Below are 27,304 nucleotides of genomic sequence, written 5' to 3'. Positions count from 1 at the left end.
CTTAATCTCCTAGGACTTTATAGCAAATAAATTTATGATACCAGGTTGTATAAAGGAAAACAGTGAAAACGTGAAATATGCACAGTTTGTTTTTCTACTTATAATTTACTTTAAAGGCTTAAATACATGTCATTTATAGCCAGCAAATCTGGAACACAACTGCAGCTCTTCTTTATTGCTTATGAACCGTGACTAATGCGGAGGATAGAGGAATAGTTGGTAATAGTACCCAGCTTTATTGCGTCTTTCATTGTTCAACCCACACCGGATTAATGAAAGCTGGAGTTGCTGAGCTCTGATAAATATAAGAGTTAGTACTTATACACGATATGGTTTGCTGGCCATGTACAAACTGTTTTTACAGCCAGCACATGGACCCTTAGAAATATTGAATCTATGCACACAATTGTTTTTGTAATTGTCTATATGACTGATCCGTTAAATATTAGAACATGCTATTTCCCGGGCTGCGAGAGATCCGTGAAAACTGGATATGCAGCGTTCACACTTGCGCCACTCTCCGCTCTTTGGGTTTCCGTCCTAATTCCCGGAAAAACTGGATAGGGGACGGCTTGCCAGCATTCAGTTTAAAAACCCATGGGTTTTTAAAGCAAACTGCCAATGTCTGTACAAAGCCTTCCCTTACACGGAATTTTTGCACGGACACAAAGTCGGATATGCAAAAAAAAAAAAAAAAAGAAACGGTTTCAACGCGGAGAGGCTGCATACGGTCCCTGGCAGTTTGCTTTAAAAACCCATTCACATGAGTTTTTAAACTGAATGCCGGCAAGCCGTCCCCTATGCAGTTTTTCCAGGAATTAGGGCAGACAGTAGCGCAAGTGTGAACACCGCATTATTCTTGAGTGTACAATTGGCCGTATAAAAAGTACTGTCTGCTTGTTAATAAACATTCCTGGTTGAGACTGAAATCTCCCTCACAGTCCCTGCGCTCCCTGATGTTACATGGGAAATGTCCGTCATGCCCAGAAAGTGTAACTAGGCTGAAGCTGCTCCCGCCCCTGTGACTATTTGGGTTAATTTCCATATGACTTTTCTTTGAAAAACTTATAACTTTGCTTTGCTGCAACAGAAAATTTACAAAAAAGGGCAGAAATGGAAAGGTACGTACTTAATTCCAAGATTGTTTTCCAGTTTCAAAGTCATATCATGTGACCATTAAAGACTCATTACCATCGTGGCCATGGTCACGTGATAGGCTAATGGTGCAATGATGACAGGAAACAGTGGGAACCCATCATGATGATAATCCATACATGCATCTAGTTGTACCTTGCTGAGAATATTATTTGCCATCAGTATATTAATAGATTTTTTTTCTTTGTTTTTGTTTTTTTTTTCTTTGTATGAAATATTTTCTAGATGGCTTCTCTCAATCATTTTTTCATTATTTTAAACATGTTCCTTTAGAAGTATGGTAATAATTTATTCTAAGCCCCATTTACATGAATGAAATCCTGAATAATAGTATGCAATGAGAACACTTTAAATACAATGGAAGTGTTGATATGTTTCTTGTGTAATACAGGTAGTTAAAGGATGTAGTATGTCTATAGAAAACATATTTATTTTCCCATTCCTGTCCATAAGTCTTCACACATAATACATTTAATGGCAATCGTTTTTAAGCATATATCTGTGCTTCTTTTATGAGGGGTCTTTGTTATCCCTGCCTGACCCAAATACTTGTGTACACGTTTCCCGCACACCTGTTTTATATATTTGGCACCAGATACAAAATGAGGCTTACCAAAAAAATTCCCAGACCTAATGACACCTGCAATTGTTAAGTTTGTGCTTGGTGCAGCAAATAAGAAAAGCAAAACTGTTTTATTAGGTCACCCACAAAGATCGTATAAGAAATTCTAGTTTTATTAATAGTGTCTCATATTAAATTCCTTCTTACCTGGATATGTACCGTGCAAAAACTTTCATATAACCCTAATATGTCCTTCTACTCTGAATGGCAGATGTATCTTAAGATATCTATGAAAAGATGAAATGAAAGCTATAAACCAAAAAAAATAAATAAAACAATTTAAACGTACGAGTGGTTTTTATACTCAATTACAATTTCTTAAAGGGGTTGGCCACTTTCAGATCAGTATTGACAGACCAATGTTATTTTTTTTTGTATTATGAAAAGTTGTACAATTTTCCAGTATAACTTCTGTATAAATTCCTGACAGTTTTCTAAATCTCTGCTTGCTGCCATTTATTCTGCTTACTTCTAGTGGATGAAATTCTGACCATGGTCATGTGATTTACGGTCCATGGTCATGTGATGGGCACACAGGTGCACAGCTCGTTACAGTCACAGCCCAGTAATCAGACATCTACCTGGTAACGAGCAGCACCTGTGTACTCATCACATGACCATGGACCGTAAATCACATGACCATGGACCCTAAATCACATGATCATGGACCGTAAATCACATGACCATGGACCGTAAATCACATGACCCTGGTCAGAATTTTATCCTCGAAAAGTAACAGAATGAATGACAGCAAGCAGAGATCTAGAAAACCATCAGGAATTGATCCAGAAAGTATATTGGAAAATTCTATAACTTTTATTATACAAACAATTAGATTTGTCTCTCAATATTTCTCTCCTTGTAAACAAAACCCAGAATATCAACCTAGCCCCTAAACAAACAAACTTGTTTCTCTATTGTCCAGATATCTTTGTTTTTGTCCATATGTAAATTGCCTCTTTGGAGCAATGGCAACACCCTCATTGCTACAAAGAGCTAACTTGCATATTAACAAAAAATTATATTTCTTCAATTGAGGCACCATTTCACAGGGGGACCACAAAAGTCATGTTCACCTGAATTTAACTAAACTAATCTCCTAGACTGGGTTAATATACGGGGGTTCTGATGGCAGGCTACATTTAAAGGGATTGTCCAGGGAGTTAAATTTACATTAATTCATCTGGCCAATTCTTAAATGATGGAGCTGAGGGTTTCTTCTTGGTTCCAGCCCCCAGATCACTCTGCCCTCTCCCACCTCTCCTAATCTCACAGGCATTTATCTGTGCTACCCTGGTCCATCATAAACAGTATGCTGATGAAGTAGAGTAAATTTAACTCCCCGGACAACCTCTTTAGGCTTTGTTCACACGTGAATAGGGGGTGGCGTAATTTGGTCCGGAAAAAAAACGCTTCAGGAACTAGGAAGCGGTTTTTGGACACTGAGGCATATTTTTTAGCGTTTTTTGGTAAAAGCCGCCTCAAAAAATGCCAGGCAGTTTTTTCCCTCCCGCACAGTGAATGGACCTTAAAAAACCTTGTCACATTTTTTGGGCGCGGTTTTTGGCAAAATCTGCGACGAGGTTTCCGCCTCCCATTCACTTGTATTGACTTCCTGAGGCGGAATCTGCCTCAAGAAAAGTCATGTCGCTTCTTTTTTCCGCTAGTGGCAAAAAAAAAATGCTAGCGGAAAAATTCTGCGTCCAAATTTCGCCCCACTGGCCCTGTGTGAACGAGCCCTTAAGCTACATTTATAGTCCTAACCTATAACAGAACAACTTTCATATCAAAACACAGGAATGACATTGTATCTGTCACACGATAGGTATAGTCTTAACTGTGGGTAGTGTGGTGTAAAGCTAGGGAAGAGAAAAAAATGATATATGTATAATATAGTGACAAAAATTCTATTACATTCCTGGTATTTTAGAAAGGTCCAGAGGGCAATTCTCCATAGTAATTTCCAGGTATCTCTATATGTACAATTCTATAGGGGAAGCTGCCTCATACATGGGACAGTCAACTGGTTTCCTAAGCATAAAAAGATCAGAATTGGAAATATGGCCTATCATTCTAAATTCATAGGCCTTGGTTCCCCCTTTGCAGCTAAACCAAATTCCACTTTTCTGGGAAAGCTTTTTTACAATATTTTGGAGTGTCTCTGGGGAGATTTTACCCCTCCATACAGAAGAGCATTTGTGAGGTCAAACACTGATGTTTGTTGAGGCGGTCTGGCTCACAATCTCTCTTCTATTTTCTATCCTATGGAAGTTGATGGTGTTGAGTTTGGGTTTGTGTGTGGGTCAGTCAAGTCCTTCCACGCTCATCCAACCATTCCTTTATGGATCTTACTTTGCAAACTGGTACACAGTCATGATAAAACAGAATAAGGTCTTCCCCGAACTGTTCCCACAAAGTAAGAGGTATATAATTATCCAAAATATCTTGACCTGCAGCATTGACTTCCTTTCACTGGAAATGCAGATCCCAGGCACGCCCTTACAAAACTCCTTCATCTAGATTTAAAGTTGTCACCGTGCAGTAAGACAGGTAATGTTCCCCTGACATTTGCCAAACCTAGAATAACATATAATAACCCCAAATCATCCATCAGACTGCCAGATACAGAATCTTGATCTGTCTCTCCACAGATCACTCCTCACATTTTCATTCCTCCAGAGTCTATTAGCAACATGCTTTACACCAGTCCATCTGACGCTTGGCATTGTGCTTGGTGATGTAAGGTTTACTTGCAGGGAGCTCTTTAGAATCACCCATAGTTTCCGCTAGCAGAAAATTCCGCTAGTGGAAAAATAAGCTAGTGGAACCCATTTAAATCAATGGGAGACGGTTTTTTCAGAGTTGAGAATTCAGCGCCAAATAACGCACCATTTTCCTCTATGTGAATGGACCCTTAGGCTGTAGTATTTCTTAAAAAAAAAAAAAAGTGGCACTCCTCTTTAAAGGACTCCATAACTATATTGAATATTTGCTTGAATATTCTATTGAATTAAAAACTGATAGACTCTCTTCCTCTTAGGGGGCATTCACACTACCATCAGTGTCCAACAGGTAGTGTCCGCTCCTAGTGTTTGTTCAAAATCTCGCACGGACATTAGGTGTGTCCGTGACACTTGTCATTCATTTAAATGGCGATCGGGTGCGTTCATTTGCACTCCGTGCCCTTCCTTCACTGTCCACTTGTAAAGATGTCCGACTTTTCAAGCAGACAGAAAAACCCGACATGTAGGTTTTTGCAAGATTTTGAACGGACACTAGGAGCAGACACTACCTGTTGGACACTGACGGTAGTGTGAACGCCCCTTAGTGTTTAGAAATAATATGTAATGTCACAAGACTGAACTCTGTGTCTGAACAGATCCAATTAATTAAAGGGGTGATGACATGTAATCACTTTATTGTGGTAGCAGCTACAGCTAGTAAGTCAAGGCCCACTGCAGGGAAAATGTATTACTTCCTGATCGCTTAAAGGGATTCTACCTGATCGCTTAAAGGGATTCTACCACTAAAGCAACATTTTTTCTAATTACCATGTCGGAATAGCCTTAAGAAAGGTTATTCATCTCTTACCTTTAGACATGGTCTCCGCGGCACCGTTCCTTAGAAATACCGGTTTTAACCGATATGCAAAGGAGTTCTCCGCAGCAATGAGGGTGAGCCCCACTGCTTGCTCTTGCTCTTGTAGTTCAATATAGGAGCACACTGCGCAGGCGTGGGAAGTTGAACCGAGATGGAAGACAGAAGAGGCGGGGTTGCAGCTGAAGATGGAGGCAGCGCCGGAGTGACCTCTTGGGCAGCAGTGGGGACGCCCCCATCGCCATTTGAGCGCTGGGGCCCTCTCTCATTGCTGCGTAGAACTCATTTGCATACCGGTTAAGACCGGTATTTCTAAGGAACGGTGCCGCGGAGACCACGTCTAAAGGTAAGAGACGAATACCCTTTCTTAAGGCTATTACGAAGTGGTAATTAGAAAAAAATGTTGCTTTAGTGATAGAATCCCTTTAATTGGACATGTGTACAAGAGGTGTCTTTATGATAAAAAAAGCCCTATTTAGGTGAGTGCCTTGCTCTGTACTTGACAGTTTTCCTTGGTTCTTTAAATTTTTCATCTCATAATCCAGAATATTTCTTAATGTAAAACCCGTCAGGTCGTATTAATGCTATATATGAGAAAGACATGTATCCATCTGGAAAGAGTTTCAAAGACATGGCTGAGACTTTGTGAAACAGTGTATTTGCAAATAGATGCTAATTTAATTTGTGGCTATGTACTTCATGAAAGATGATCTGGTTCCTCTGGTACATATAGAAATGTAGCAGTATATTTCTTTAGTGATGGGTACATACATGCAGTAGAATAGTATACAAAAGGCACTGGTAATTTTCTCTGCTTTATTTACATGACCCTATTTGAGATGTATGGTTATTTATCCTGAATATAGTGTTTAATAGATTCATGTGAAAGATACATATTGCAGTTCTTTCAACCCCCCTGCTTGACACCTACTTGAGTGCTACTGAAAAGAGAGGCTGTGCAATAAACCTACTAGGGCAAATTTATTAAAACTGGCATTTTGCACGCCGACTTGCATATTTGGGGACACCAGTGTTGTGTATACATAGTGGATATAGAGAAAAATTCATAAGCTAGATATACTCTGTGGAGATGTTTAGATTCTTGATGGGACCAAGGCAAAACTTTTACATTTTAAGGTTTTAATATAAGGAAAGTACAGTGCTTAATAATTGCAAGTCAAAAACATGGAAATAATACATGTAGAAAATATGCAGAGAAGTACAATACTTAGCACTTTCATGCAGTAATTTTTTTTTCTCTGCTCTCAGGTACATGGTCATAGCGTGTACATACTTTGAGTTGAATTGAGTCCACACATGGTGACAACATAGTGTGAATGGACCATCACTTTTATACACTCCAGAAGTATGGTGGGATTGGAAGGACACTCTTTGTCATCCTGCCAAAGCAGCACTTCATTAGTTATACACAATTTCAACTACCCTTTTCTGACTAGTCATTATAAAATATTATATGGCAGATCTCCAACCCCCGTTGAGGAAATTACGCTGACACACATCTTTTTATCAGCCAGTACTCATTCGTTTACCCGCTGTCTCTTCCACTCACTTTCTGTATTCTTCAACAAGATGGTTGGCAGATTTTAGCTGTTTGATGGACAGAGCACAATGAAGTAACTCAGTAGATATAAACATTGCATTTACCTTGAGATATTATTTATTGTGATTTCTAGAAATTTATAATGCAGATTAAATAAAATGCACAGTAAATGTATATGACATTGCACGTTTGGAGAGAAAAAAAACCTATACATGCTGTTAGGACTAACAACGGATTTACAGTAAATTTGTTATTAATAATAAAAAAAAAAAAAAAATAATAAAATGCCTTAAAAAATTATATCTCTCATTATTCTGGCATTTGACAACTATAAATAATTTTGGTAATCCTAATCAACCTAAAGCAGGAAAGGTTTATTCTGATTTCATGACAGATAGTGAGAAAAACTTGCCTATGTGACTGTATGTAGTGTATGTAAACTTCTGGTTTCAACTGTATTCATATGTTGGAAGGTATAGAAAGAACTTTTAGTTGACTGTGCCGATCTGAAAGCTTGAGATGTACACGCCCAAGAGGATCACTTAAACATGCTTTATGATTTGTATTTACATTAATTGTAATATGTTAATTGTATCAGAAAAAGAGGTCTGGGGGAGAGTTTATATGTAAGAGAGTTTAGTGCAGATTGTAGACGGTGCAAAATGAGGGTTTAATGAACATCACGCATATTGTAGTGCATAATGTATACAGTGCAGTAGACCTGATCCTGCTTTGATGCCAGTAAGGACTCGCCTTAACGTGTTCATTTTTGTTGTGTTAATTACAAACTATGAATATAATAACCTTTTCTCATCACTTTTCAAGAAATGTCAGACTCCAATCTAAACATAAAAATGGCCCTTGTAAAACACATTTATGACTGCCAAGCTCTGATATTTTAGGCTTAGACATATAATCTGATTTCATACTTGACACCATCGCATAGTGATTGATGGAAAACGCATTTGGTCTTGACGTGGGAGTTTTTCCTAGCTGGGAAATATTTTCAAAGTAGTAAAGGCAAGATGTTTCTGTCCACAACTGTCCAGCTATCTCTCCTATGGTTTTCCAACAACTTGACAGCTTGTATTGGCCTTCCATTGTTTTTTTCATTACTTAATGGTGTGCACATTAGATGCTTTGTTAGTCTTAATAGTCATTTAGCTGATGAAATAATTAGCATTTTATGTGCCAAGTGACTTTTTTTTAGGTTGTTTTTTTTGGAAAGCAGTCCATGTCTTCACATATAATGGTGTCTACATGCCAAAGAAAAGTCTTTGTATGACAATTGTTTTCTTCTTGAAACATTATAGACATATTTCTTGACGTGTGCTAAAATATTTATATCTTACTAACTAGTCCTCAGTCCAACTCACAGTTGGAACTTCAGAATCTGTAAATTAATCCTCCTTTTAACAAGCCTGCTAACCAAGCTAGAATGAAGGCACCATTTTAGAAGAATGGAAGACTGGGGGACATGACTAATGGCTCATGGGCTCAAAAGCTCAGTTTGCAGAGCGCACACACGTTTCCCATCTCCTGTTAGTTCCCACCACATAGTTATCGTGCCCCTTCTTATGCCACAACCTCTCCCCAACAAAATCCCTCCTATATGCGCTGCAGAGCAACCACTTTTGTATTGTCATGAAAAGTCTTGCTCAAAAATGTGTTGCACCGTCTGAAACCACAGGTATACACAATAGTTTATGCCAAGAGGCAACAGTGAAAAATGTTGAACTCCTTGAGGCCAAAATTTGGTGGGTTGTCAAGAGGTCAATGTTTGTTTTGCTAAATGTATTTTACAGGGATTGCCTATGTTATACTCTATCATTCATATATCGGTTTTACCAAATTAAGATGAGTTGAAAATGAGTAGCTGACCTTTCCCATGTATACAACTAGTCTGGGCCTAAACAACAATTTTGATTACGACTCAAATGTCAAGCAACCATGTGTTACTATGTCATCCTGCATAATCTGCACTAATTCAATTTAATGGGGTCATGTTAAGACACCGGAGGTCCTACAGTGGAGCAGCAGAATCTTTGATCAGTGCTGCCATTTTGTGACTCTTGAGTTGTATCCTTGGTAATGTCACATTAGTGCATGTGTTCCAGGATGACATGGCAATCTTTGATCACATGTCAGGGGTCTCATCTAAAATCGCTACTTTAGCCCCAGTGTGAAATCATTTAAAGGGAATCTACCACCTCCCCAAGCATATTCAACCACTGCACTCGACAGCATATTACAGTGATAAATAATTTGCCTGTGTTATGTATGTAACTTATTCAGATTTGGAAGGAAACTACTTTGAACTCTGATGCAAAAAAAGGCAGTTGGAGCACTTGGGGGTAGGCTTTCAGCCCTACTAGCCATGCTATTGCTGGTCAACTAGAATGGGTGATGTCATAGCAATGTGAAGATGAACTTTCACTAAAGTAGGGTCCTCGGCAACAAGAGTAGTGGTCCAGGCAGCTGAAGGCCTACCCACAGTTCACATATTGCCTCTACTGCATAAGGGACTTTTGATTGTACGTTCTCATAAAAGTGTTGTGATGTTTTTGTATCTTTACACAGCCTTTCATGAAGTGTCTGTATATCCAAAGAAGGAGCTGCCATTCTTCATTCATTTCACAGCCGGGCTATGTTCTTTTACTGCAATGCTAGCACTTCTTACCCACCAGTTTCCAGAGCTCATGGGAGTTTTCGCAAAAGCTGTAAGTATTCATGCACTAGACTTTATATTTTCTTAATAAATCTGTAAATGCACATGAAATGGTTTTCTTCCTTACGATTATACAGGCAAGATATATAATTTGGCATAGATAAAGTGTTTGTCTTTACTAACCGGAACATTGGTTGACCGGTACTGTTATGGCTGCGCGATAAATCAAGAAATAAATGAAAAAGATCAGCAATCCGGATAAATTGATAAATCGGTTATTTAGGTTCAGTTATTACATTATTTGCGAGCCTTTGCCTTCAGTTTTGTTTCGACCGAACACGTCCAAACCAGTACTATTGTTATAATTTGCAGAGTCCCGGAGAAGGCGAGCAAACCTTAAAAAAAAAAAACTGTGTTACTCTCATCTGCTGCTCCTCGTCTTCTTCAGGCCTGCTGAGTAATGTCAGGTACCAGTGAGGCCTCTGATTGGGTACATGGAGTCGTACCACAAGTTTGACCGAGTCTGTCAGGTTTAAAATGCCTTCCAACTAAATAATCGTGCTGTGTAGAGGCGTTTAGTAGGAGCAGAAACATAAGTTACCTGTATTCATATCCATTATAGCCACAAAGAGATGAAACAATGCATGTTATGGATAGGCAGATTAGTTTGAAGTGTATTCATGGGTGGGACCAAAGTTACCAGTTTTACCCTAAGCTAGCCAAAAGAGCTTAGAATGTCCTCTTAAATGGCCGCCCGATGACAGCTCTTTAGCAGTGAATGACATTTTCAGGCGCTGTTTGTGTCACTGCTTGTCTGTATGTAAATCTACCAAATTAAGCCCACCCCCAATGCACTTACAAACTGATTTGCATATCCATTAAGTATCACTTCCTAACTTGTTCTTAACTGGCATAGATCTCCATTCTGCCGCACAGGAGTGTGACTGATTTATAAAGTGGCCGAAGCCTCATCATAAATCAGCCATACCTTTCATCTGCCAGTTCTTATTAAGACGGGTGTATGAATTGTCAAAAATGCCAGTCACAATGCCAACTACTTCATTAAGTACAACCTGGCACCTTCTGCAATGACCTGTATGTATACCAGAGGGGAGCAAGCAAGTAGCTCATGTTATGAAATCCACGTGCATGCTTCAGATACAGAAATATATATTTAATAGTACTATTAAAAGATGGAACACCCCAATAAAGATTAACCACAGCTTTTAAATATCACTTTGCACCTGGAGGGGTTAAATTAACAAAACATATTTCTTCCTGGATCTGTGTACTAATTTTTGTCAAAGCATTTGCAGGCCTGGCAGTGGGGCCTCCTTTCTCCAAACTTCTGCTATGCGTTAAGTGAAAAAATGCAGTTGGACATGGCTGTGATTAATTCCTGTGCAGTCCCTTGCTGGCTGTATTGTAAGCATGGGCTTAGCTATCTGCTCCATCAGTTCCTCTAGGACTATGTTAAGTGAATTGCACGGTTTTGCAGATGAGCGTCAACTGGGGCTCAGTAACCCAACATTATCATGTAGAGGAGCTTTATTCCACTACATACATCTTGCCTTGAAGTTCTCTTTCTATGTAGTATAGGGTTAATAAAACGCCTAAGGTGCTCCTCATATGTGTCCTACAATTGGCGAATGGATAATAGAGGAGAAAGAACTCTGTAGTATCTTATATGCGGCTTAGCAAAGCAGTAAAGAAAAGGTTAAGAGCGTGACAATCAGAATTAAATGTAAAAACATTCTTGAGAAATAGGTAGCATGGGATATAAACATATATCAAACAGAGCAAAATTCCTTACATATACTATTGCCAAGATAAACTGGTAGTTTCCAAGCCCCCTAAACAAACCCTGCTTACAATCAATTTAGTTTTCTCTATAAACACTGTCTTTTGTCTGTCTGAAGGAGAAAGGAGCATGGACAGCCTCACAGCTGCGGCCATATCTGTACATACCATGATTAGACGTCTGTCTTGTCTTGTGTAATGCCTTCTATTCTATGGGTGCACGGACTGGGAATATACATGGCTCTGTTCGTTGGATTAGCTATTTCATACTTTCATAACATTGTACTCTATATGTAACTTAGGCAGTACCACCTGCATTTTTTCCCCTTTGTGTTCTGGAATATGAACTGGTCTCATTTGACTCACAGCATTTGGCTATGTAACCTATATCCTATGCAGATTTGTAAGCCATATACTGTAGCAATGGCTAGAGGGTTCTCTACATATTGAAAGGAGCTGAAATGTTTTTAAAGCCATAGTCTTAATTGTATATTGGTTACTAAAGGAGCAGAAACTCACAGAAACCATTCACCAGGAGCACATCAGTCTAAAACCCCACTGTAAGAGACAGTGCCATTGACCAGATTGAAGGGGCTGCAGCACTCAGAAGCAGTAACATTAAAGGGATCCTATCATTGGATTTCCTTTTTTTCTGACTAACATGTAGAATTAGCTTTAAGAAAGGCTATTCTTCTCCTACCTTTAGATGTCTTCTCCTCACCGCCGTTCGGTAGAAATCCGGGTTTTCTTCGGTATGCAAATGAGTCCTCTCGCAGCATTGGGGGCGGGCCCCAGCCCTCAAACAGCACTGGGGGCACCCCCAATACCATGAGAGAACTCTCCAGAGACGCCTCTATCTTCTTCTGGAATGCCCTCTACCTGTGTCATCTTCTGTCCTGGGTTTCTTATAGGCCTCGGGCAGAGCCGACTGCGCATGCCCGGACCACAAGAAAAATGGCTGCTTACTCAGTAAGCTGTGTAAGCGGCCACAAGAAAATGTCCGCTTACTCAGTAAGCTTTGTTAGCGGCCACAAGAAAATGGCCGCTTACACAGCTTACTGAGTAAGCGGCCATTTTCTTGTGGCCGCTGGCATGCGCAGTCATGTGTTAGTCAGAAAAAAAGGGTATCCAATGATAGGATCCTTTTAAACATGCTGCAGCACTTGCCTTTCTGGCCACGACTGCCATGATGTTCATCTGGTAGCTGTTGGCCAAATGAGAATCAAGGTTATATTCACATGTCAGAAGAGGAGCTCACACTTCAAAAACTGACCCTCAAAATGTTTTCAATGGAAGACATAAGGGAAGTTTCTTTCAGCATGCTGGAAAAAGTATCCTTCTTAATCTTGCTGCAATTTCCACAGTAGAATCAGCACTACCTGTAGTAAGTGACCTCACGTGGATTGACCACTTCAGTACCAGGCTAATTTGTGGTCCAGGATTAAATACATTTTCGGAGGGGGGGGGGGGGGGGAGGCTGATTTCTGCCCTTTACTATAGAACTGATGTGGACCCGGCAGCTCTAACACACGCTGATCCTGGCAGATCACATGACCGCCGGGTCAGAGGGCAGCCACAAAGCGATCACAGTATACACAGCGGTCAGGAAGGCAGAGAAGGTAAGCTCCGGCTGAAGCTACAGCTGGCCCCCGTTTCAGCAGCTGCACGATTTCAAGTCTGCTTGGATATACTAGTACGTCCTTGCAGAACAAGGCAACCACCTTCCAGACATAAAAATCCAATGGGCGGTCCAGAATTGGTTAACCTGGGCTTTCTTCCATAAATTCCTTAGGGACATTTTGGGGCTGTCTTTTTGAGGCAGAAGACTGCTCAGAAGTCACTGTGTGAACATACCCTAATACAGCAACTACAGTTACTACATTTCATAAAAGGGAGTTATCCAATTTTGTGACATCCATGAAGGTTTAGCAGGTAGGGGGCTAGCTTTCCTATTGTAGAGGCCACACATGCATATCTACTCTCATTATGAAGGCTTTAGTATTTCCAACTGATTTTAGAGAAGATTGTGCATGCAAAGCCTCCTCTTCCTAAAGGACACAAAAGCTCTGCTTTGTTTTTGTTTTGGAACTCATTGGATTACCGTTGGCAAAACACCCACCAATGACAAATTTTCTGATAGAAGGTGTAGTCAAACAAATCATAACATTTAGATCTACTACATTTGCACAGTATATGATTTGAAGATATGGACATCATAATAATGACCAAACCAAGGAGATGATGTGGGTAGTTACCAGGCAGGAAATAAATCTGAGGCTGACAATGCAGCAGAAAATTGATGGATTATGCAGTGGGGTCCGAGCGCTGAGATGTGAGACCACACACAAACGCATGCACTTGAAAGATAACAAGAAAGTGTGCAGTAGGTGACCCAGCTACCAAACATAGATTTTACACTATCTGTCAAGCATATGTACAAAATTGTGTGGGGATATTAGGATTAACGTCTAACATGGCCGTATTTCAAATAGGTAATAAGTGACCGACATTAGATAAATAGCAATATCCTACTAATATTATAAATGTGAAACTTTGGATGTTTGTGGGTTTGGATGTTTGTTCCTCAATCACGTGTAAACAGCCGAACAGAGGGGGCCAGGGGAGGGAGGGCCCGGGAGGGAAAGGGGAGCCGGTGCGGCGTGGGAGAGGGTGCAGGGAGGAGGGGGTGCTCTGGGTGGGGGGCAGGAGCATCAGATAGAGAGGGGGGCCGGGTGCGCAGGACAGGGAAGGCGTATGATCACGGGGGAAGAAAGGAGAGGGGGGGAGCCAGGGCAAGGCGGTAGGTGGAGAGACTGCAGGGACAGGCGAGGGGTAAACGAGGTCAGGGCGCGCAGGGGTGAATGTGGGGCCACACGGCGACTCCTAACCAAACACGAATGTCTAAATATAAGCAGCACAGTGCCAATGCCAACCCGCAGACTAAGTCGCGGGCACATGCTAGTACAATATATGTGTGAAATAATGACCTGCTGCTGTTACACTATTTTGCAGTAGCTTTTTGCTCCTGGTGCGTATATCAGATTTACTCATAAGTCCACTTTCACTCGGCTGAGGCCAAAGACTGTCCTTATAGATTGGCAGGCTTTTATAAGTCTGACTTCAATATTGAATAGCATAGTATGCTGAACTGTTATACTGAGTCATCTAGTGACAAAACTTGGGGTGGGTTCACACTACCTTTATTCAGTGTCCGTTGCTCTTATCTGTCACAGGATGAGCACAACAGACGTTAATGCATAGCCAATGGGATTGGAAACAAATGGAAGGGGCTCTGTTACCAGAGAGCATTGTGGGAAATGAGCTGGCAGACACTGTGCACATTGCTCTCAAGCCTTACATTTGATGTACATATCGAATGTTATCCATAGAATTTTATTTTCCACCTGAGAGGCCAAAAGAGTAGCCTTTTGGACTCCATTGGGCTAGCAGACTTTAAAAAAAAAAAAAAAAGTGCAAACTAAGTTTTCCTGTACAGGGAGAGAAAGCAAGAAACATATGGGTGGCATATACTACTGTATGCTATAAAACGACGTGTGTTGAAGCTTTTAAAGTCCAATTTGCAGCAGTTTGCCCCTGTGTAAATTACAAAATGCTGCACAGTGTTTTATAAAGTTGGTACATCTTTAAGTCTAACACTTTTTTGTCCTGAGATATTACTCCATTTTCTACTCCATTGCAACAATTTTTGTGAATTATATTCTGACAGGCAGAGTGCTGGAGTCCAGATTTATCAGCCCCAGGTTTCTGACATATGTGTGGTCCAGGGCGGATCTGGAGTAGGCCTCAGCCCTGGTGTAGATCCTTGGCTCATTACTGGGCCAGAAAAAGACTACAGCTCTTGCATTGCAGTGCAGTTCAATAGGGTGAAAGGTGTGTGGTTCTGTCCTGCAACCCCGAGTCCAGTGAGACAACATTGCTCCTGTTTTGTTCGTGTAGCTGGAAGTAAGCCACATGTATAGTTAGGTTATCACTTCTGTTTAGTTGTTCAGACGAGCAGGTTTTTTTGTTTTGTTTTTGCCTGAAGTTAAGGATATATTTTGTTTTGCTCATTTTATGCCTGAAGTCAAGGTTTATTTATTTTCTTTACTTTCTTTAGCTTTTTTTTTCTAAATAAACCAGTTTTGTGTTTTGCATGTTTTGTGTCCCTGTCTTGACTGTTTGGGTCTGCACCACTAGAGAGTGGTGTACACATGGAAATATTAGCAAGATTTTTGTGCAAGTTCCAAAAGTCATAAGAACCTTTTTAGCAAATTCTGTTGTCCATAATTATGGCCTTTAAAAGTTGCATAATTTCCCCTTTGTGTTTCCTGCATCAGTACAGGTATATTAGTGACATCAATGCTATGTAAAAGTTGTGCTGTAGGATCATATTAGTTAATTACTTTGCTAAGTCCTATTAGGGTAGGTGCATGTAACATAGGAGAATGTGTGGCTGTTCAGCTGCCCGGTATTAACACATAAGGCTCTGCAGATTGTGTATGGGGCCTGGAATATGTGTCTTGTCTCATCATTGTTTTATACAGAATCCCAGCACTCACTTGTTTACTCCAAAGCTTAATGCACGTGTCAGGGATCAGAGGTCACACCCACAGACTTATCCACTCGCTGTATACCAATTCTGGTGGATATCTGTTCCCCTTATTCACCCCACACACACACATTTGATGTTGAGGCAATCATAAAGGAGAACTCTGCTTCCATGCTCCCTTCCAGCTCATCACTCGAGGCTACATAGGAGTGAAGTGCTCGTATACAATTATGCATCCACACAAAGCTTCCATCATTTGTCATTTACTATGTGTAAAAAAGGTACAGTGCCCCTACGCCATGTTGCGAGTCCAATAATCTGAAATCATGAACCTCATTATATTTATGGATCCCGGACCTCTGAGTTATTTCCTGAAATCTTCCACCTGTGTTGTCATTTTTTCCCTTTGATCAGGAAGGTTCTGGGAGGATTCGAATCGCAAAGTCTGCTCTGGTCAGAATTATCACAGAGGACTTCCTCCTTCTTCTTCTGTCACCTGAGCTGTACATTATACTTATAACACCTACAGTATGCAAAGGCGCTATCTCCTAACTACACCCAGGAATGGAAAAGAAACAAATGTATGCTGGGACTTTGTGTGGTTGCCACTGACCTTCTGAAGCACATTGTTACCAGTGGGATGCTGACCAGTCTCTACACTTCATTATTGGTTGCTGCCCTCCATCTTCCTACAAATCTGCCACCTCAGATTGGCAGAAGGTCATCTATAGCCTCCTTCTGAATGGAGCCTCCATTCACTGCTACAAAGCTGCCAGTGCAGTAATTTCCAGCACTGGCTGCAGCTCCAAAGCACTGAATGGCGCCCATTTATACAAACGCAGTGGCACTCAATTCAGAAGGAGACTTTGGGGGACCCAGCAGTTGGCCCACAGCAATCGGACACCCCTTTTAAGTACACTTTTTAATATTATGAAGAAACCTCATTGCTAGGTCTATTCCTTTATAAACCCTTTAAAAGGCATTCTAAAATCCTTACTACACACAATAGTTGCTGCCTTTTCCCCTATCTACAGGACTGTAACCTCCAAGAGCGCCCGCAGTCCCATAGCAGTGAATGGATTGCCGGGTAGGCAAGCACAGTTTCCCTCTATTCACTTTCATTCCCCCATTATCCTGATCACTGGAGGACCCGGCAGTCGGACCCCAAGTATTCAGACACTTATAGGGGAGAAGTGTCATTAACAGCAAACTTCTTTAAAGTGTCTCTAGTGTTTCAGATTAATTTTCACGATAAGCTATCATGGGTGTACATCAGTAATAACACTATTTCTGTCCTCTGTGATTATATCCTGCATTTTTCACCAGTTTTCCCCTTTTTTTCTGAGCTCGGCTCCAAAGTGAGGGGAGAATAGCTGCCATGTCTTTTATTCAAAGAACACAGAAAGAAGAAGAGATTCTGCTCCCTGATTCTCTTTTTATATACACTCAGAAGCAGCAGTTGTAAGCTGCATACGTGTGAATACAGCTTTGGGATGAGACAGCACAGGAGAGGTGTGTGTCTGACTTTATCTCTCTCTCTCTCTCTCTCTCTCTCTCTCTCTACATCTCCCTTCTTCATATACTTCTATGGGCAGCAACTGTGAGGGCGGGTTCACACCTGCGCCCAGTCTCTGCTTTGTGGGTTTCCATCAACATGTAGTTTGGCAAATTGCAGTTTGTCAGATTCAAGTTATTTTTGTGACCATTGTGGGCTTTCCTTTCATTAAACAAGGAGTACCAACAAATTTGTCCACATATGTCCTGCACAGACACACATTTACAGAGCAGATTCTTCCCCTGCTTACGGTAGGTTCACACTAGCGTTCGGGTCTCCGTTCTCAGCTTTCCGTCTTCTGCATGCAGGACACGGAAAGCTGTCAGAGCGGGTTCGGCCGTGAGCGTTTTATGCTCTCTGACGCAAAACCGTTTTCTTTTTAAATCGGACACAGAGTACTGCATGTCCGACTCTGTGTCCAATTTTAAAAAAAACGGTTTCTCAGCGGAGAGCATAAAACGCTCACCGCCGCTCACGGCCGGACATCTTTCAAACCCATTGAAATGAATGGGTATGAAAGAGTCCTGCAGCTTTCTGTCTCCTGCCTCTATTTTGTGCAGGAAACGGAAACCTGCATATCGGAGACTCGGGCGCAGATGTGAACAAGCCCTTACTGTGTGCTGTGTAAGGTAATAGTCTACACACAGCAGCTCAGAGAGGACTGCAATTTCCAGATTTAGCATAAAGAGAGAAAACTGCAAACAACTGCAGAGCTTGCAATATAATGACCATAAATCGTGTTACCGCTCATGTGTGCACACAGCTAACAATAATAGATGATTTTGAAAAGTCACCTGAAATTACATGTATGCTTAAAGTTTCTGGGAAAGTAAAGGCGCTAGATTCATCACATGATGGATGTCAGTGGAGCGCAATGGACCCCATTGACTTTCAGCTTTCCATCATGGTGTACATCATTTTACTGCATTTGTTTTTGTTAAATATTTTGGAAGAGCCTCCAACGTAGATGTTAACAAGGCCTAAGACTGTTTACTGATCTTTGTTCCTATAAAATGTACTTTTCCTCTTATAGAAATAATGTAAAGATATCAGCTAGAAACATGTATTGACATCACTTGCAATTTCCATAGGGATTTTAGACCAAACCTCCTTCCATTTACAAAGCAGCATTTCTGATACTGTATTTAAATGGGTAGGTTCAGTGTTAAATTTCCACTATATCAATAATAGCAGTGCTACTATTCTGTATCTGTGTCCTCTACATATTTTTCCAGAAAGGTGAACTCTACTTTAGTCTTTCAGCCATGTTGATCATAAGTCAGACATACACTTCCTGTGACTTACATCAAAGCCTTCCCTAGGCTTGTGTTGATGTTAGCAGTCACCTTGGTGCTATACACACAACTTTGGTGGGGAATTCTGAAAAGATAATACATGTCAGCCTCAGGTGGTGCCAACAGCAGAAGTCTACAGTTAAACAGTGCAGTAGAAGATCACTTGCTTGTAAGGATCAGACTGTGATCTCATCGTGCCTGGCTGGCCTGACTGTGCGATTGCATTAAGAGAGGATATATTGGGATTTACAAAACTGTGATACAGATCAAAGCGTAAGCAGATGTATCCTTACCAGGATTCGTCTAAAAGGCATTAATGTGACATCCAGAAAATGTAGCACGTCTGCGTATGATACGTCTGTGTCTCCATTCAAGGAAAGGGCACACTGAGTGAAAGCGTAGTAAAACCTATAGCTGTATTAGTAAGAAGTTATATTTATATGTTGGAACAAAGGTCACACTGTTCATTATGGCTTTTCTATTGTTATAGAATAAAAACGGCTGCTAACTTTGGGAATCTAGTCAGTGTGTGTGAAAGAATCTTCAGGATCTACATGTGTGAATGTATATGTTGTGGGGAAGGTAGCTTGGTAGGAGCAGTAGTACGGACCCAACCAGTCAGAGACTGAGACACAAATCTTGCTGCAAAAAATGGATTATTTAAAAAAAAAAAAAGCACACATTAAGTTAACCTTTATGTCAGACACAGGATAAGCAAAATAAAATACAGCCTTAACTTAAGGCAAAACAAAACCTGCTCGTCTGAGCACTAACTAATCAGAAAATACTAACCGTACTTAATACCAGCCACACGAATCAACCAAAACAGTAGCACAGTATCGTCTCACCAGACTCTGAGTTTCAAGACAGACCCAGCCACATCCTCTCCTTCCAGGATCTGCCCTGAAGTGCAACCTTGTATGGCCCAGTAATGAGCCCAGGACCCACACCTGGACTGCAGCTTATTCAAGATCCGCCCTGGACCACACATATGTCAGGAATCTGGGGGAGATATACCAGGACTCCAGCACTCTGCCTGTCACCTTCAATTTAAATAGGTTTTATTTTGTACAACGATTTATTGGCTGATTAGTTGCTTTGTTTGGCTCATGTCAGTGCTATATATTACCTTAAAGGGGCTCTATCAGCAAAATCATGCTGCTAGAGCCCCACATATGCGTGCATAGCCTTTAAAAAGTCTATTCAGGCACTGTAAAAGTTAAATCAAACTACCCCCCCCCCCCCCCCGTTTTAAAATAACTTAAAAAAGAATGTGCTCTACTTACGGAACGTGCACCCTGGGCGGGTATTCAGGGTGCGCCGTCTTCTTCTTCCCCGCCTCTTCTTCCTCTGATGTCTTCAGGTGCCGTCCTCCTGCGGCGCTTGCTCGCGGACACTGATAAAAAAAAAATAGCCCGGGCGCATGCGCAGTAGCACGCGGCTTCTACTACGGCTACTGCGCATGCGCCCGGGCTATTTTTTTTTATCAGTGTCCGCGAGCAAGCGCCGGAGGAGGACGGGACTGGAGGACATCGGAGGAAGAAGAGGCGTGGATGAAGATGAAGACACACCCTGAATGCCCGCCCAGCGTGCACGTTCCGTAAGTAGAGAACATTCTTTTTTAAGTTATTATTTTAAAACGGGGGGGTAGTTTAATTTAACTTTTACAGTGCCTGAGTAGCCTTTTTAAAGGCTATGCACGCATATGTGGGGCTCTAGCAGCATAATTTTGCTGATAGAGCCCCTTTAATAAGAAATACCCTTGCTCTGCATGTTCTAAGTTTTACTTAAAAATGATAGGAAATAAGGGCTTGAATTATTCACGTCATTGGAGCAGCTCATGATTGGCCTCAGCATTCACATGTCATGATGATACAATATCAATGGAGAATGGTGAGGAAAGACCAGTGAAAACTGCAATGGTGACGTAACTGGCAAGATAAACATTGCTCACTTATTGTATAGCAAAAAAACAAACAAACAAACCAATGAGCAATTTTATGCTAGATGAGGGAGCCTGAGTTGACCCATCACTTTCACCCACCTACCTAATATTTACGAGTAGCAGTATCACTTAACTTCCCCCAAATCATTAATAATAACTATTCTCCCGTATGGGGGCCAATGTAGAACAGCCCCTGTGAGTTAGACTGTACCGGGTCTAGATAAAAAGGGTGTGTTATTTTTCTGGAAGCAGTGCCGCACCATATCTGTCCAGGTACTGCAGTGAATGGAGCTGAAGTGCAATACCAGAAGGCAGCCTATTGACCGACATAGTGCTGTTTCTAGACAACCCCTTTAATTTCTCACTTATAAAGGCTGTATGCCAGGTTTAGACATTGTTACTACTATTGCTTTACCCTGTGCTGGAGCTGAAAGTCTGGGAAGTAAATAAAGATATAGAAGTGAAATGGCAATGTGAGGTGTTTTCACTTAAATTTGCCTTTTGTAAGTCTTTGCCTCCAGTGTCCAGATGGTAATAAGATAGCAAGTTTTCCACCTTCCCTGACTGCATCCTGTCTTTCTGTTTTATGGCCTTCCCATAAGATAAAGGCATTGTTCTCACCTCTGTACAGATGAAGGAGATTTAAGAATCTTTATCCACTTTGATGCTAGCAAGAAACTTCAGAGCCAAAAGCGCTTCAGCTCAGGCCGTGGCTGAAGTTTTTGATTCTCTGATCCCTTTGGTCTGTGGGAATTCAGGATTTTCTTTCAATAAAACCCTGACTGTGAAGGATTTTCTTATTAAAAGCCGTGTCTGATGTATTTTTCCCCTCTGCTTGTCTGTTCTCTTTTGTTATACATCTTTTGAAAGGCTTCACAGTGACTTGACTTTCCAAAAAGCTTTCACTCTGCCACTCCAATATAGATTTGGAAAGTGAGAAGATGCCAAGTGTAATCACTTGGCATGTAACACCTTCAATGCCATGCTTACAATGGGTTGCTGTGCTTTAGTGTAGTTGGTATCCACACCTTGTATATGCATAAATGTATGTGCAGAAGATCACATTGACTAGTGTCATTCATTCATTCATTCATTCATTCATTCATTCACTCTAATTTAACATAGATGTGTATACCACACATACTGCAGTATTACTCCCCACTGAATGGGCAGATGAACAGCAGATAGCGGTTGTCAAATTAGGCATGATTTGGCCATGGATACCAGCAAGACACATAATGTAAAGGCCTAGTATCACTTATAACCTGGATATTCAAGTATTATTAAGTCTACCTATCACACAGGATTAAGTGTGAATAGAACCATAACTGTCCCTGTGCCAGCACAGTTTGATTTCAGGGAAGGCAACCCATTTAGAAAATTAAAGTATCATCTGAATAATTATATATATATATATATATATATATATATATATATATATTATTTTTTATTTCATGGGGCAGCTATTTCTCTTAAAAATCTGGAGCTGCTGTGATCATTTTTGCACTGAACATAACAAAATTCTGATGGAGGTTGAGGCCCCAAGTTGTGGAGAATGCAGCTTTATTTTCTGCAGATTTTGTTGAGGTTTTTATGAGCCAAAGCCAGGAGTGGATTGAGCAAAAGGGAGAATTATAAATACTTCTTATATATTTTCCTTTTGTAGCCATTTTTGGCTTTGGATAGATAAAAAAAAAAAAAAAAATGCAACAAAATCTGCAACAAGAAAAGCTGTGTTTCCTCAATGTGGGGCCTTACGCTAGGTTCACACCTGCGTTCTACTCTCCGTTCTGTGCTTTCCGTCTTCTGCATGCAGAAGACGGAAAGCACAGACCGGGTCCGGCAGTGAGCGTTTTATGCTCTCCGCTGCGAAACCGGATTTTTTAATCCGGACACAGAGTACTGCATGTCCGACTCTGTGTCCGGATTAAAAAACCTGGTTTCGCGGCGGAGAGCATAAAACGCTCACCGCCGCTCACGGCTGGACAGCTTTCTCACACATTCAAATGAATGGGTGAGAAAGAGTCCTGCAGGTTTCCGTCTCCTGCTCTGTTTTATGCAGGAAATGGAAACCTGCAGAACGGAGAACAGAACGCAGATGTGAACGAGCCCTTACCTAGAAAGTGTCGTGTTCACTTAAGGGGGTGTGTCTACTTGCACATTGGCCTTCTGTCTGCTCAAGGGTATTTTATCCAGAATAGAACTTGTCTGGGCCCGAGAGAGGTGTGACTGTTTAGTGAATGGTTCTATCTGAATGAGGTTGCCTTGTCAGGGCAGATGGGCTTTTAAAGTTTGATCAAAATGTACACCAAGAACCTCAAATGTAACTGCATAGATGATAACTGTAGGAGGGATGCATTTCAGACTTTATATACTGCTAATGCTGGGTTCACACCAGTGTCCAGTTTCTGTTCTCAGGTTTCCGTCTTCTGCAGGTAGAAGACGGAAACCTGTCAGACCGTGAGCGCCAGTGAGTGTTTTTGTGCTCTCTGCAGCAAAACCAGTTTGTTTTAAACCACACACAAAGTCCTGCATGTCCGACTTTGTGTCCAGTTAAAAAAAAAACTGTTTCGCCATGGAGATCCCAAAACACTCACCGGTTCTCATGGCCGGACACTTTTCAAACCCATTAATTTGAATGCGTTTGAAAAACGCCTGCAGGTTTCCGTCCCCTTCCCCGTTTCGGGCAGGAAACAGAAGCCTGAAAGTGAAGACCCCGGGTGCAGATGTGAACAAGCCCTTAGTATTTGCACGTGCCTTGGCGTCCCTTACAGAGTGTAGCTGCACCAGGATCAAGTGAGATTAGGTCAGTTTAGCTTCCTGGCCTTGTCACTGAAAGAAGGGGGAAGTAGGATGCAGTGTAGGATGTAGCAGTTTGGAGCAATTGGGGCCATCCTATGTGCTCCAAACTACTCATTTGCATACTATGCATTTACTATGAAATAAATTCTTATTTCTGCAGTGGAGACGGACATGAATTGTCATGGTGAAAATGCAATGCTTTTAGGTGAGCCTGACCTATGTGTGTTCCTTGGTGACAGACTCCGTTTACATTGGATTTCAGGCACATATTCCAGGTTTCATTTCCCCTTTAGAGTCTGTTATTACTTTTAGCTGGCTATCCTTCATATCGGGTCCATAATCTCCAGGTCCATTTACAGTTACTACACTAGTAATATTGAATGAGAGAAGAGAACTCTGCATGCCTCCTAAATATCCCAGAATCTTGACTACGGGGATTACCATTGAGCTCAAAAGAATGGGAAAAGGAGAGGATTACCTAGTCAAAGGGAACAAAATTAAGGTGGCAAGGTAGTACTACTGCGCATTAAAGAATATCTCCAATTAATGAACAACTTTTCATGTATGAATAATACAGATAAATGTAAGAAATTTTGTAATTTTTTTTCCTTTTTACAAATGCTGCATTCTGCATTTTAGACTGTTTTCCTCCCCTCTCCTTGACTCTGTAGTCACTAATAAAACCCGTACCCAGAGTAGAGACAGATCATCCATTAAACATGTAGCCAGGAAACAGCTCAGCTGTGTGAATAGAGCGTTAGACTGTCAAGATCATGAAGACTCAGTGGACGGTCTCAGCGTAGCATTAACAATGGATTCTGTAGTGACCCAGTAGGTAGCCCCTTTAAGGCTTAGGATGTGAAGACAGATTCCTTTAAAAGGCTGCTGTCATCACTGGAAACTAAAATAAAATCAGGAGGGATGAATAGCCGGCACAGACAACGTTAAAAACAAAGCTTATTGCTGGTGCCAAAGTATTTTGCATGCAATTTCATTTCCTAGCATGGGAAGGGAAATTGTAATGTTGGAAACCACACCGTAAAGCAAAAAAAAATTCTAAGGTTTGTTGATGTTCATAAGGGACCAAGACTTGGCTCTGAAGCAGGAATCTGTTGTTTAAACATCAGCACATGCCTATAATGTCAGTGAGCCCATAATGGGCTGCATCTTCGTAAAAGGTGATGAGTAAAAAGGGGCTGCTGTCTTACTGAACCCTGCAAATGTTATTTTATGACATTGTAGTTTATCTTTTACTGCTGTTTTGGTTTGTGGGTCACAAAGCTAAAGGGTAACATTGTATTCCCCTGTAACGCATCCATGAAGGAACATATCCTATTCACATACAAGAGTACCTCTTCCTGTCTTTACATGGCCAGTTGGCTAAACTCACACAGCCTGAACATTTAGGCTTAGAATGTCTTGTCCTCGAGGTGAACAAAAAAACCCTCTCTAAACTCTATAAAACTAAACCATCTAAAAGGCCAAACAGGGACACAAATGATTTGAAGCATGTTCATTTTTAGCTTTATGAAGAGGTTTCTTCATCGCCATAAATCACTATGGAGGGCCATCCGTTGGCGATCAGTTCACCTTGTGGATTTTATTCTTGTACAGGACTACTATACACACTAGGTAAAAATCACCCCAAAGCATTGTCTCAACTATGTAGATTTAGTTGTTTATATTGTGCTGCCAGTTTAGTGATCTAAATGTTTTTTTTATTTTTTTTTTTTATGGAGATTGTGTGCCCCACATAGAGCTCACAATGTACATTTTTCCCTATCAGTATGTCTTTTTGAAATATGGGATGGAAATCCATGCAAACACGGGGAGAACATACAAACTCCTTGCAGATGGTTTTTTGCCCTTGGCGGGATTTGAACACCAGGACTCCAGCGCTGCAAGGCTGCAGTGCTAACCACTGAGCCACCGTGTGCCCCCTAAAATGTTGTCATTGTCATTGGAAGTTGTCATTGTATGCCTGAGGAAGAGGCCTAGAGCCTCGAAAGCTTGAAATCTGTCATCATTTTTAGCTAGCCATTAAAAAAAGGTATCAACTACTGAAGACTCTCAATTTTTTATATGACATTGTCATCAGTGATTGTTCATTTGGTCTTAATGAAAGTACCACCTTCTTTTGAGGGAGGGGAGTGGTGGTGAAATCACCTTGCAGTGCAGATGGACGTTCAGGGTAATACTTGACAGCGAGTGATAAGTTCTACTGGCTATGTGTATGTATGTATGTGTGTATATATATATACAAACTAAAGGTGCAGTGTAAAGCTAAGTCAGCAGCTATAATAATTGGTAATGTTAGTCTGAATGCATATAGATTTTGATTACCTATAATCAACATTAGATTGTCTGCCTACAATACATATTCATCTTAAAAAGGCGCTATTCATGATAAATTAGAGAATAAGGGTCCCTTGTATCCTGTCTATCTCTGGTCATTCCCTTTAAGTCAGTGGTGCACTGGTTATACATTTGTGACCAAACGGGACAAGGAACCTTATAAGTAGTGCCATTTGCAAACAGACACTTGTAACCTATCATACGTAATAACTGTGAACCTTTGTACACTACAATTAATCCTCGCAAAGTATAAAGTGTTACAGCTTTCTAAAATACTTGATGTTTCATTTCTCTTCTATTATTGATGCATGTGTATGTGGTCATTGGGTTAAATCATATTGTTGTATATGATATTCTTTACCAAGAAATATTTCTTTTGAAAAAAAAAAACGTTGATAAGAATATTGTAGTTGTTCTTTCCAACAGATAGATTTAAAAAACATGAAAAAAGGTAAAATAGTCAATAATGGAGAAGATGGAGCATTATAGGGTTAAAGCTTCCCATGACTTTACCTTTACTGACACAGATTCCTGTGTATCACGTATTAGAAGAATTTCCTTTGCATTCCCCTTGGAAGAGAAATGACAGATCTGTCTTTGACGCAGGAATTAGATAACACCAGACTTCAATGTAGTGCATGTGTTGAATGTAGAGGGAATAGCCCTGCTGGCTCTTGCTATTTCTCCCTCTGCATGCTGGAATGAAGCTGGCTCTGCTACGATGTTGGAACCCAGACACTGTGCTCATAATCTGTTTTCTCTTTCAGTTTTTCGTGACTTTGCTCACACCCTTCACCTTTTTGCTGGAAAAGATTGAGAGCATCATGCCATCTAGTCTTTGGCACCAGCTGACCCGTATGTAAGCGTATACCTCTACGGAACAGAAGATAACATTTGGGACCTCTTCAGTTTTGATCACATTTACAGGCAACACATGAAAATGTATTTCAGCCGTGGCTGTGGCCCTCTCTTCCAGAATCCTTCATTTCAAATCTGTAGACTATTCTTTTCCAAGGGGGAAAAAAAATGACCAAATTGAAGGGAATTTAAATTTCATAAAGAATTAAAAAAGTGAACTAATTATGCCTTGTTAATGAGTTTTTTTTCATCTTGTGTTGATTGTTAGTTAGAATTACATTTATGTCCAGCAGGAATATGTCCACTGTAAACACATGGAGGTTTTAAAGGGGCTCTCCATAGTGTTTAACTTACTATCTCCTTGTATTCATTCCAGCTGGACCTTGTCTGGTTTCTGAACCCAGGTCATGTGATCAGATACAGCCCCTCCCTCCTTTCTAATTTTTACAGATAGTGTAGAACAAAAGAGAGACACCGAGGGCTCTAAGTGTAGTATTATATAGGACTAAATTGAATGAAACAGTGATATTAGGTAAATGAAC

The 27,304-nt window shown here is 40.8% G+C and overlaps 1 protein-coding gene across 1 annotated transcript in view; it reads left to right on the top strand.

Moving 5' to 3' along the window:
- Nucleotides 1-26,993, top strand: part of ST7L (suppression of tumorigenicity 7 like) — a 109,389-nt gene extending 82,396 nt beyond the window's left edge. The window contains exons 14-15 of the mRNA XM_075264064.1: nucleotides 9,516-9,655; nucleotides 26,672-26,993. Coding sequence (XP_075120165.1) covers nucleotides 9,516-9,655; nucleotides 26,672-26,767 — 236 coding nt within the window. The 3' untranslated portion in view covers nucleotides 26,768-26,993. The remainder of the gene's footprint in view (nucleotides 1-9,515; nucleotides 9,656-26,671) is intronic.
- The last annotated feature ends 311 nt before the right edge of the window (nucleotides 26,994-27,304 follow it).

This window comes from Leptodactylus fuscus, chromosome 2 (genome assembly GCF_031893055.1).
Source record: "Leptodactylus fuscus isolate aLepFus1 chromosome 2, aLepFus1.hap2, whole genome shotgun sequence".
Taxonomy (NCBI): Eukaryota; Metazoa; Chordata; class Amphibia; order Anura; family Leptodactylidae; genus Leptodactylus; species Leptodactylus fuscus.
This window is presented reverse-complemented; position numbering and strand designations above follow the sequence as displayed.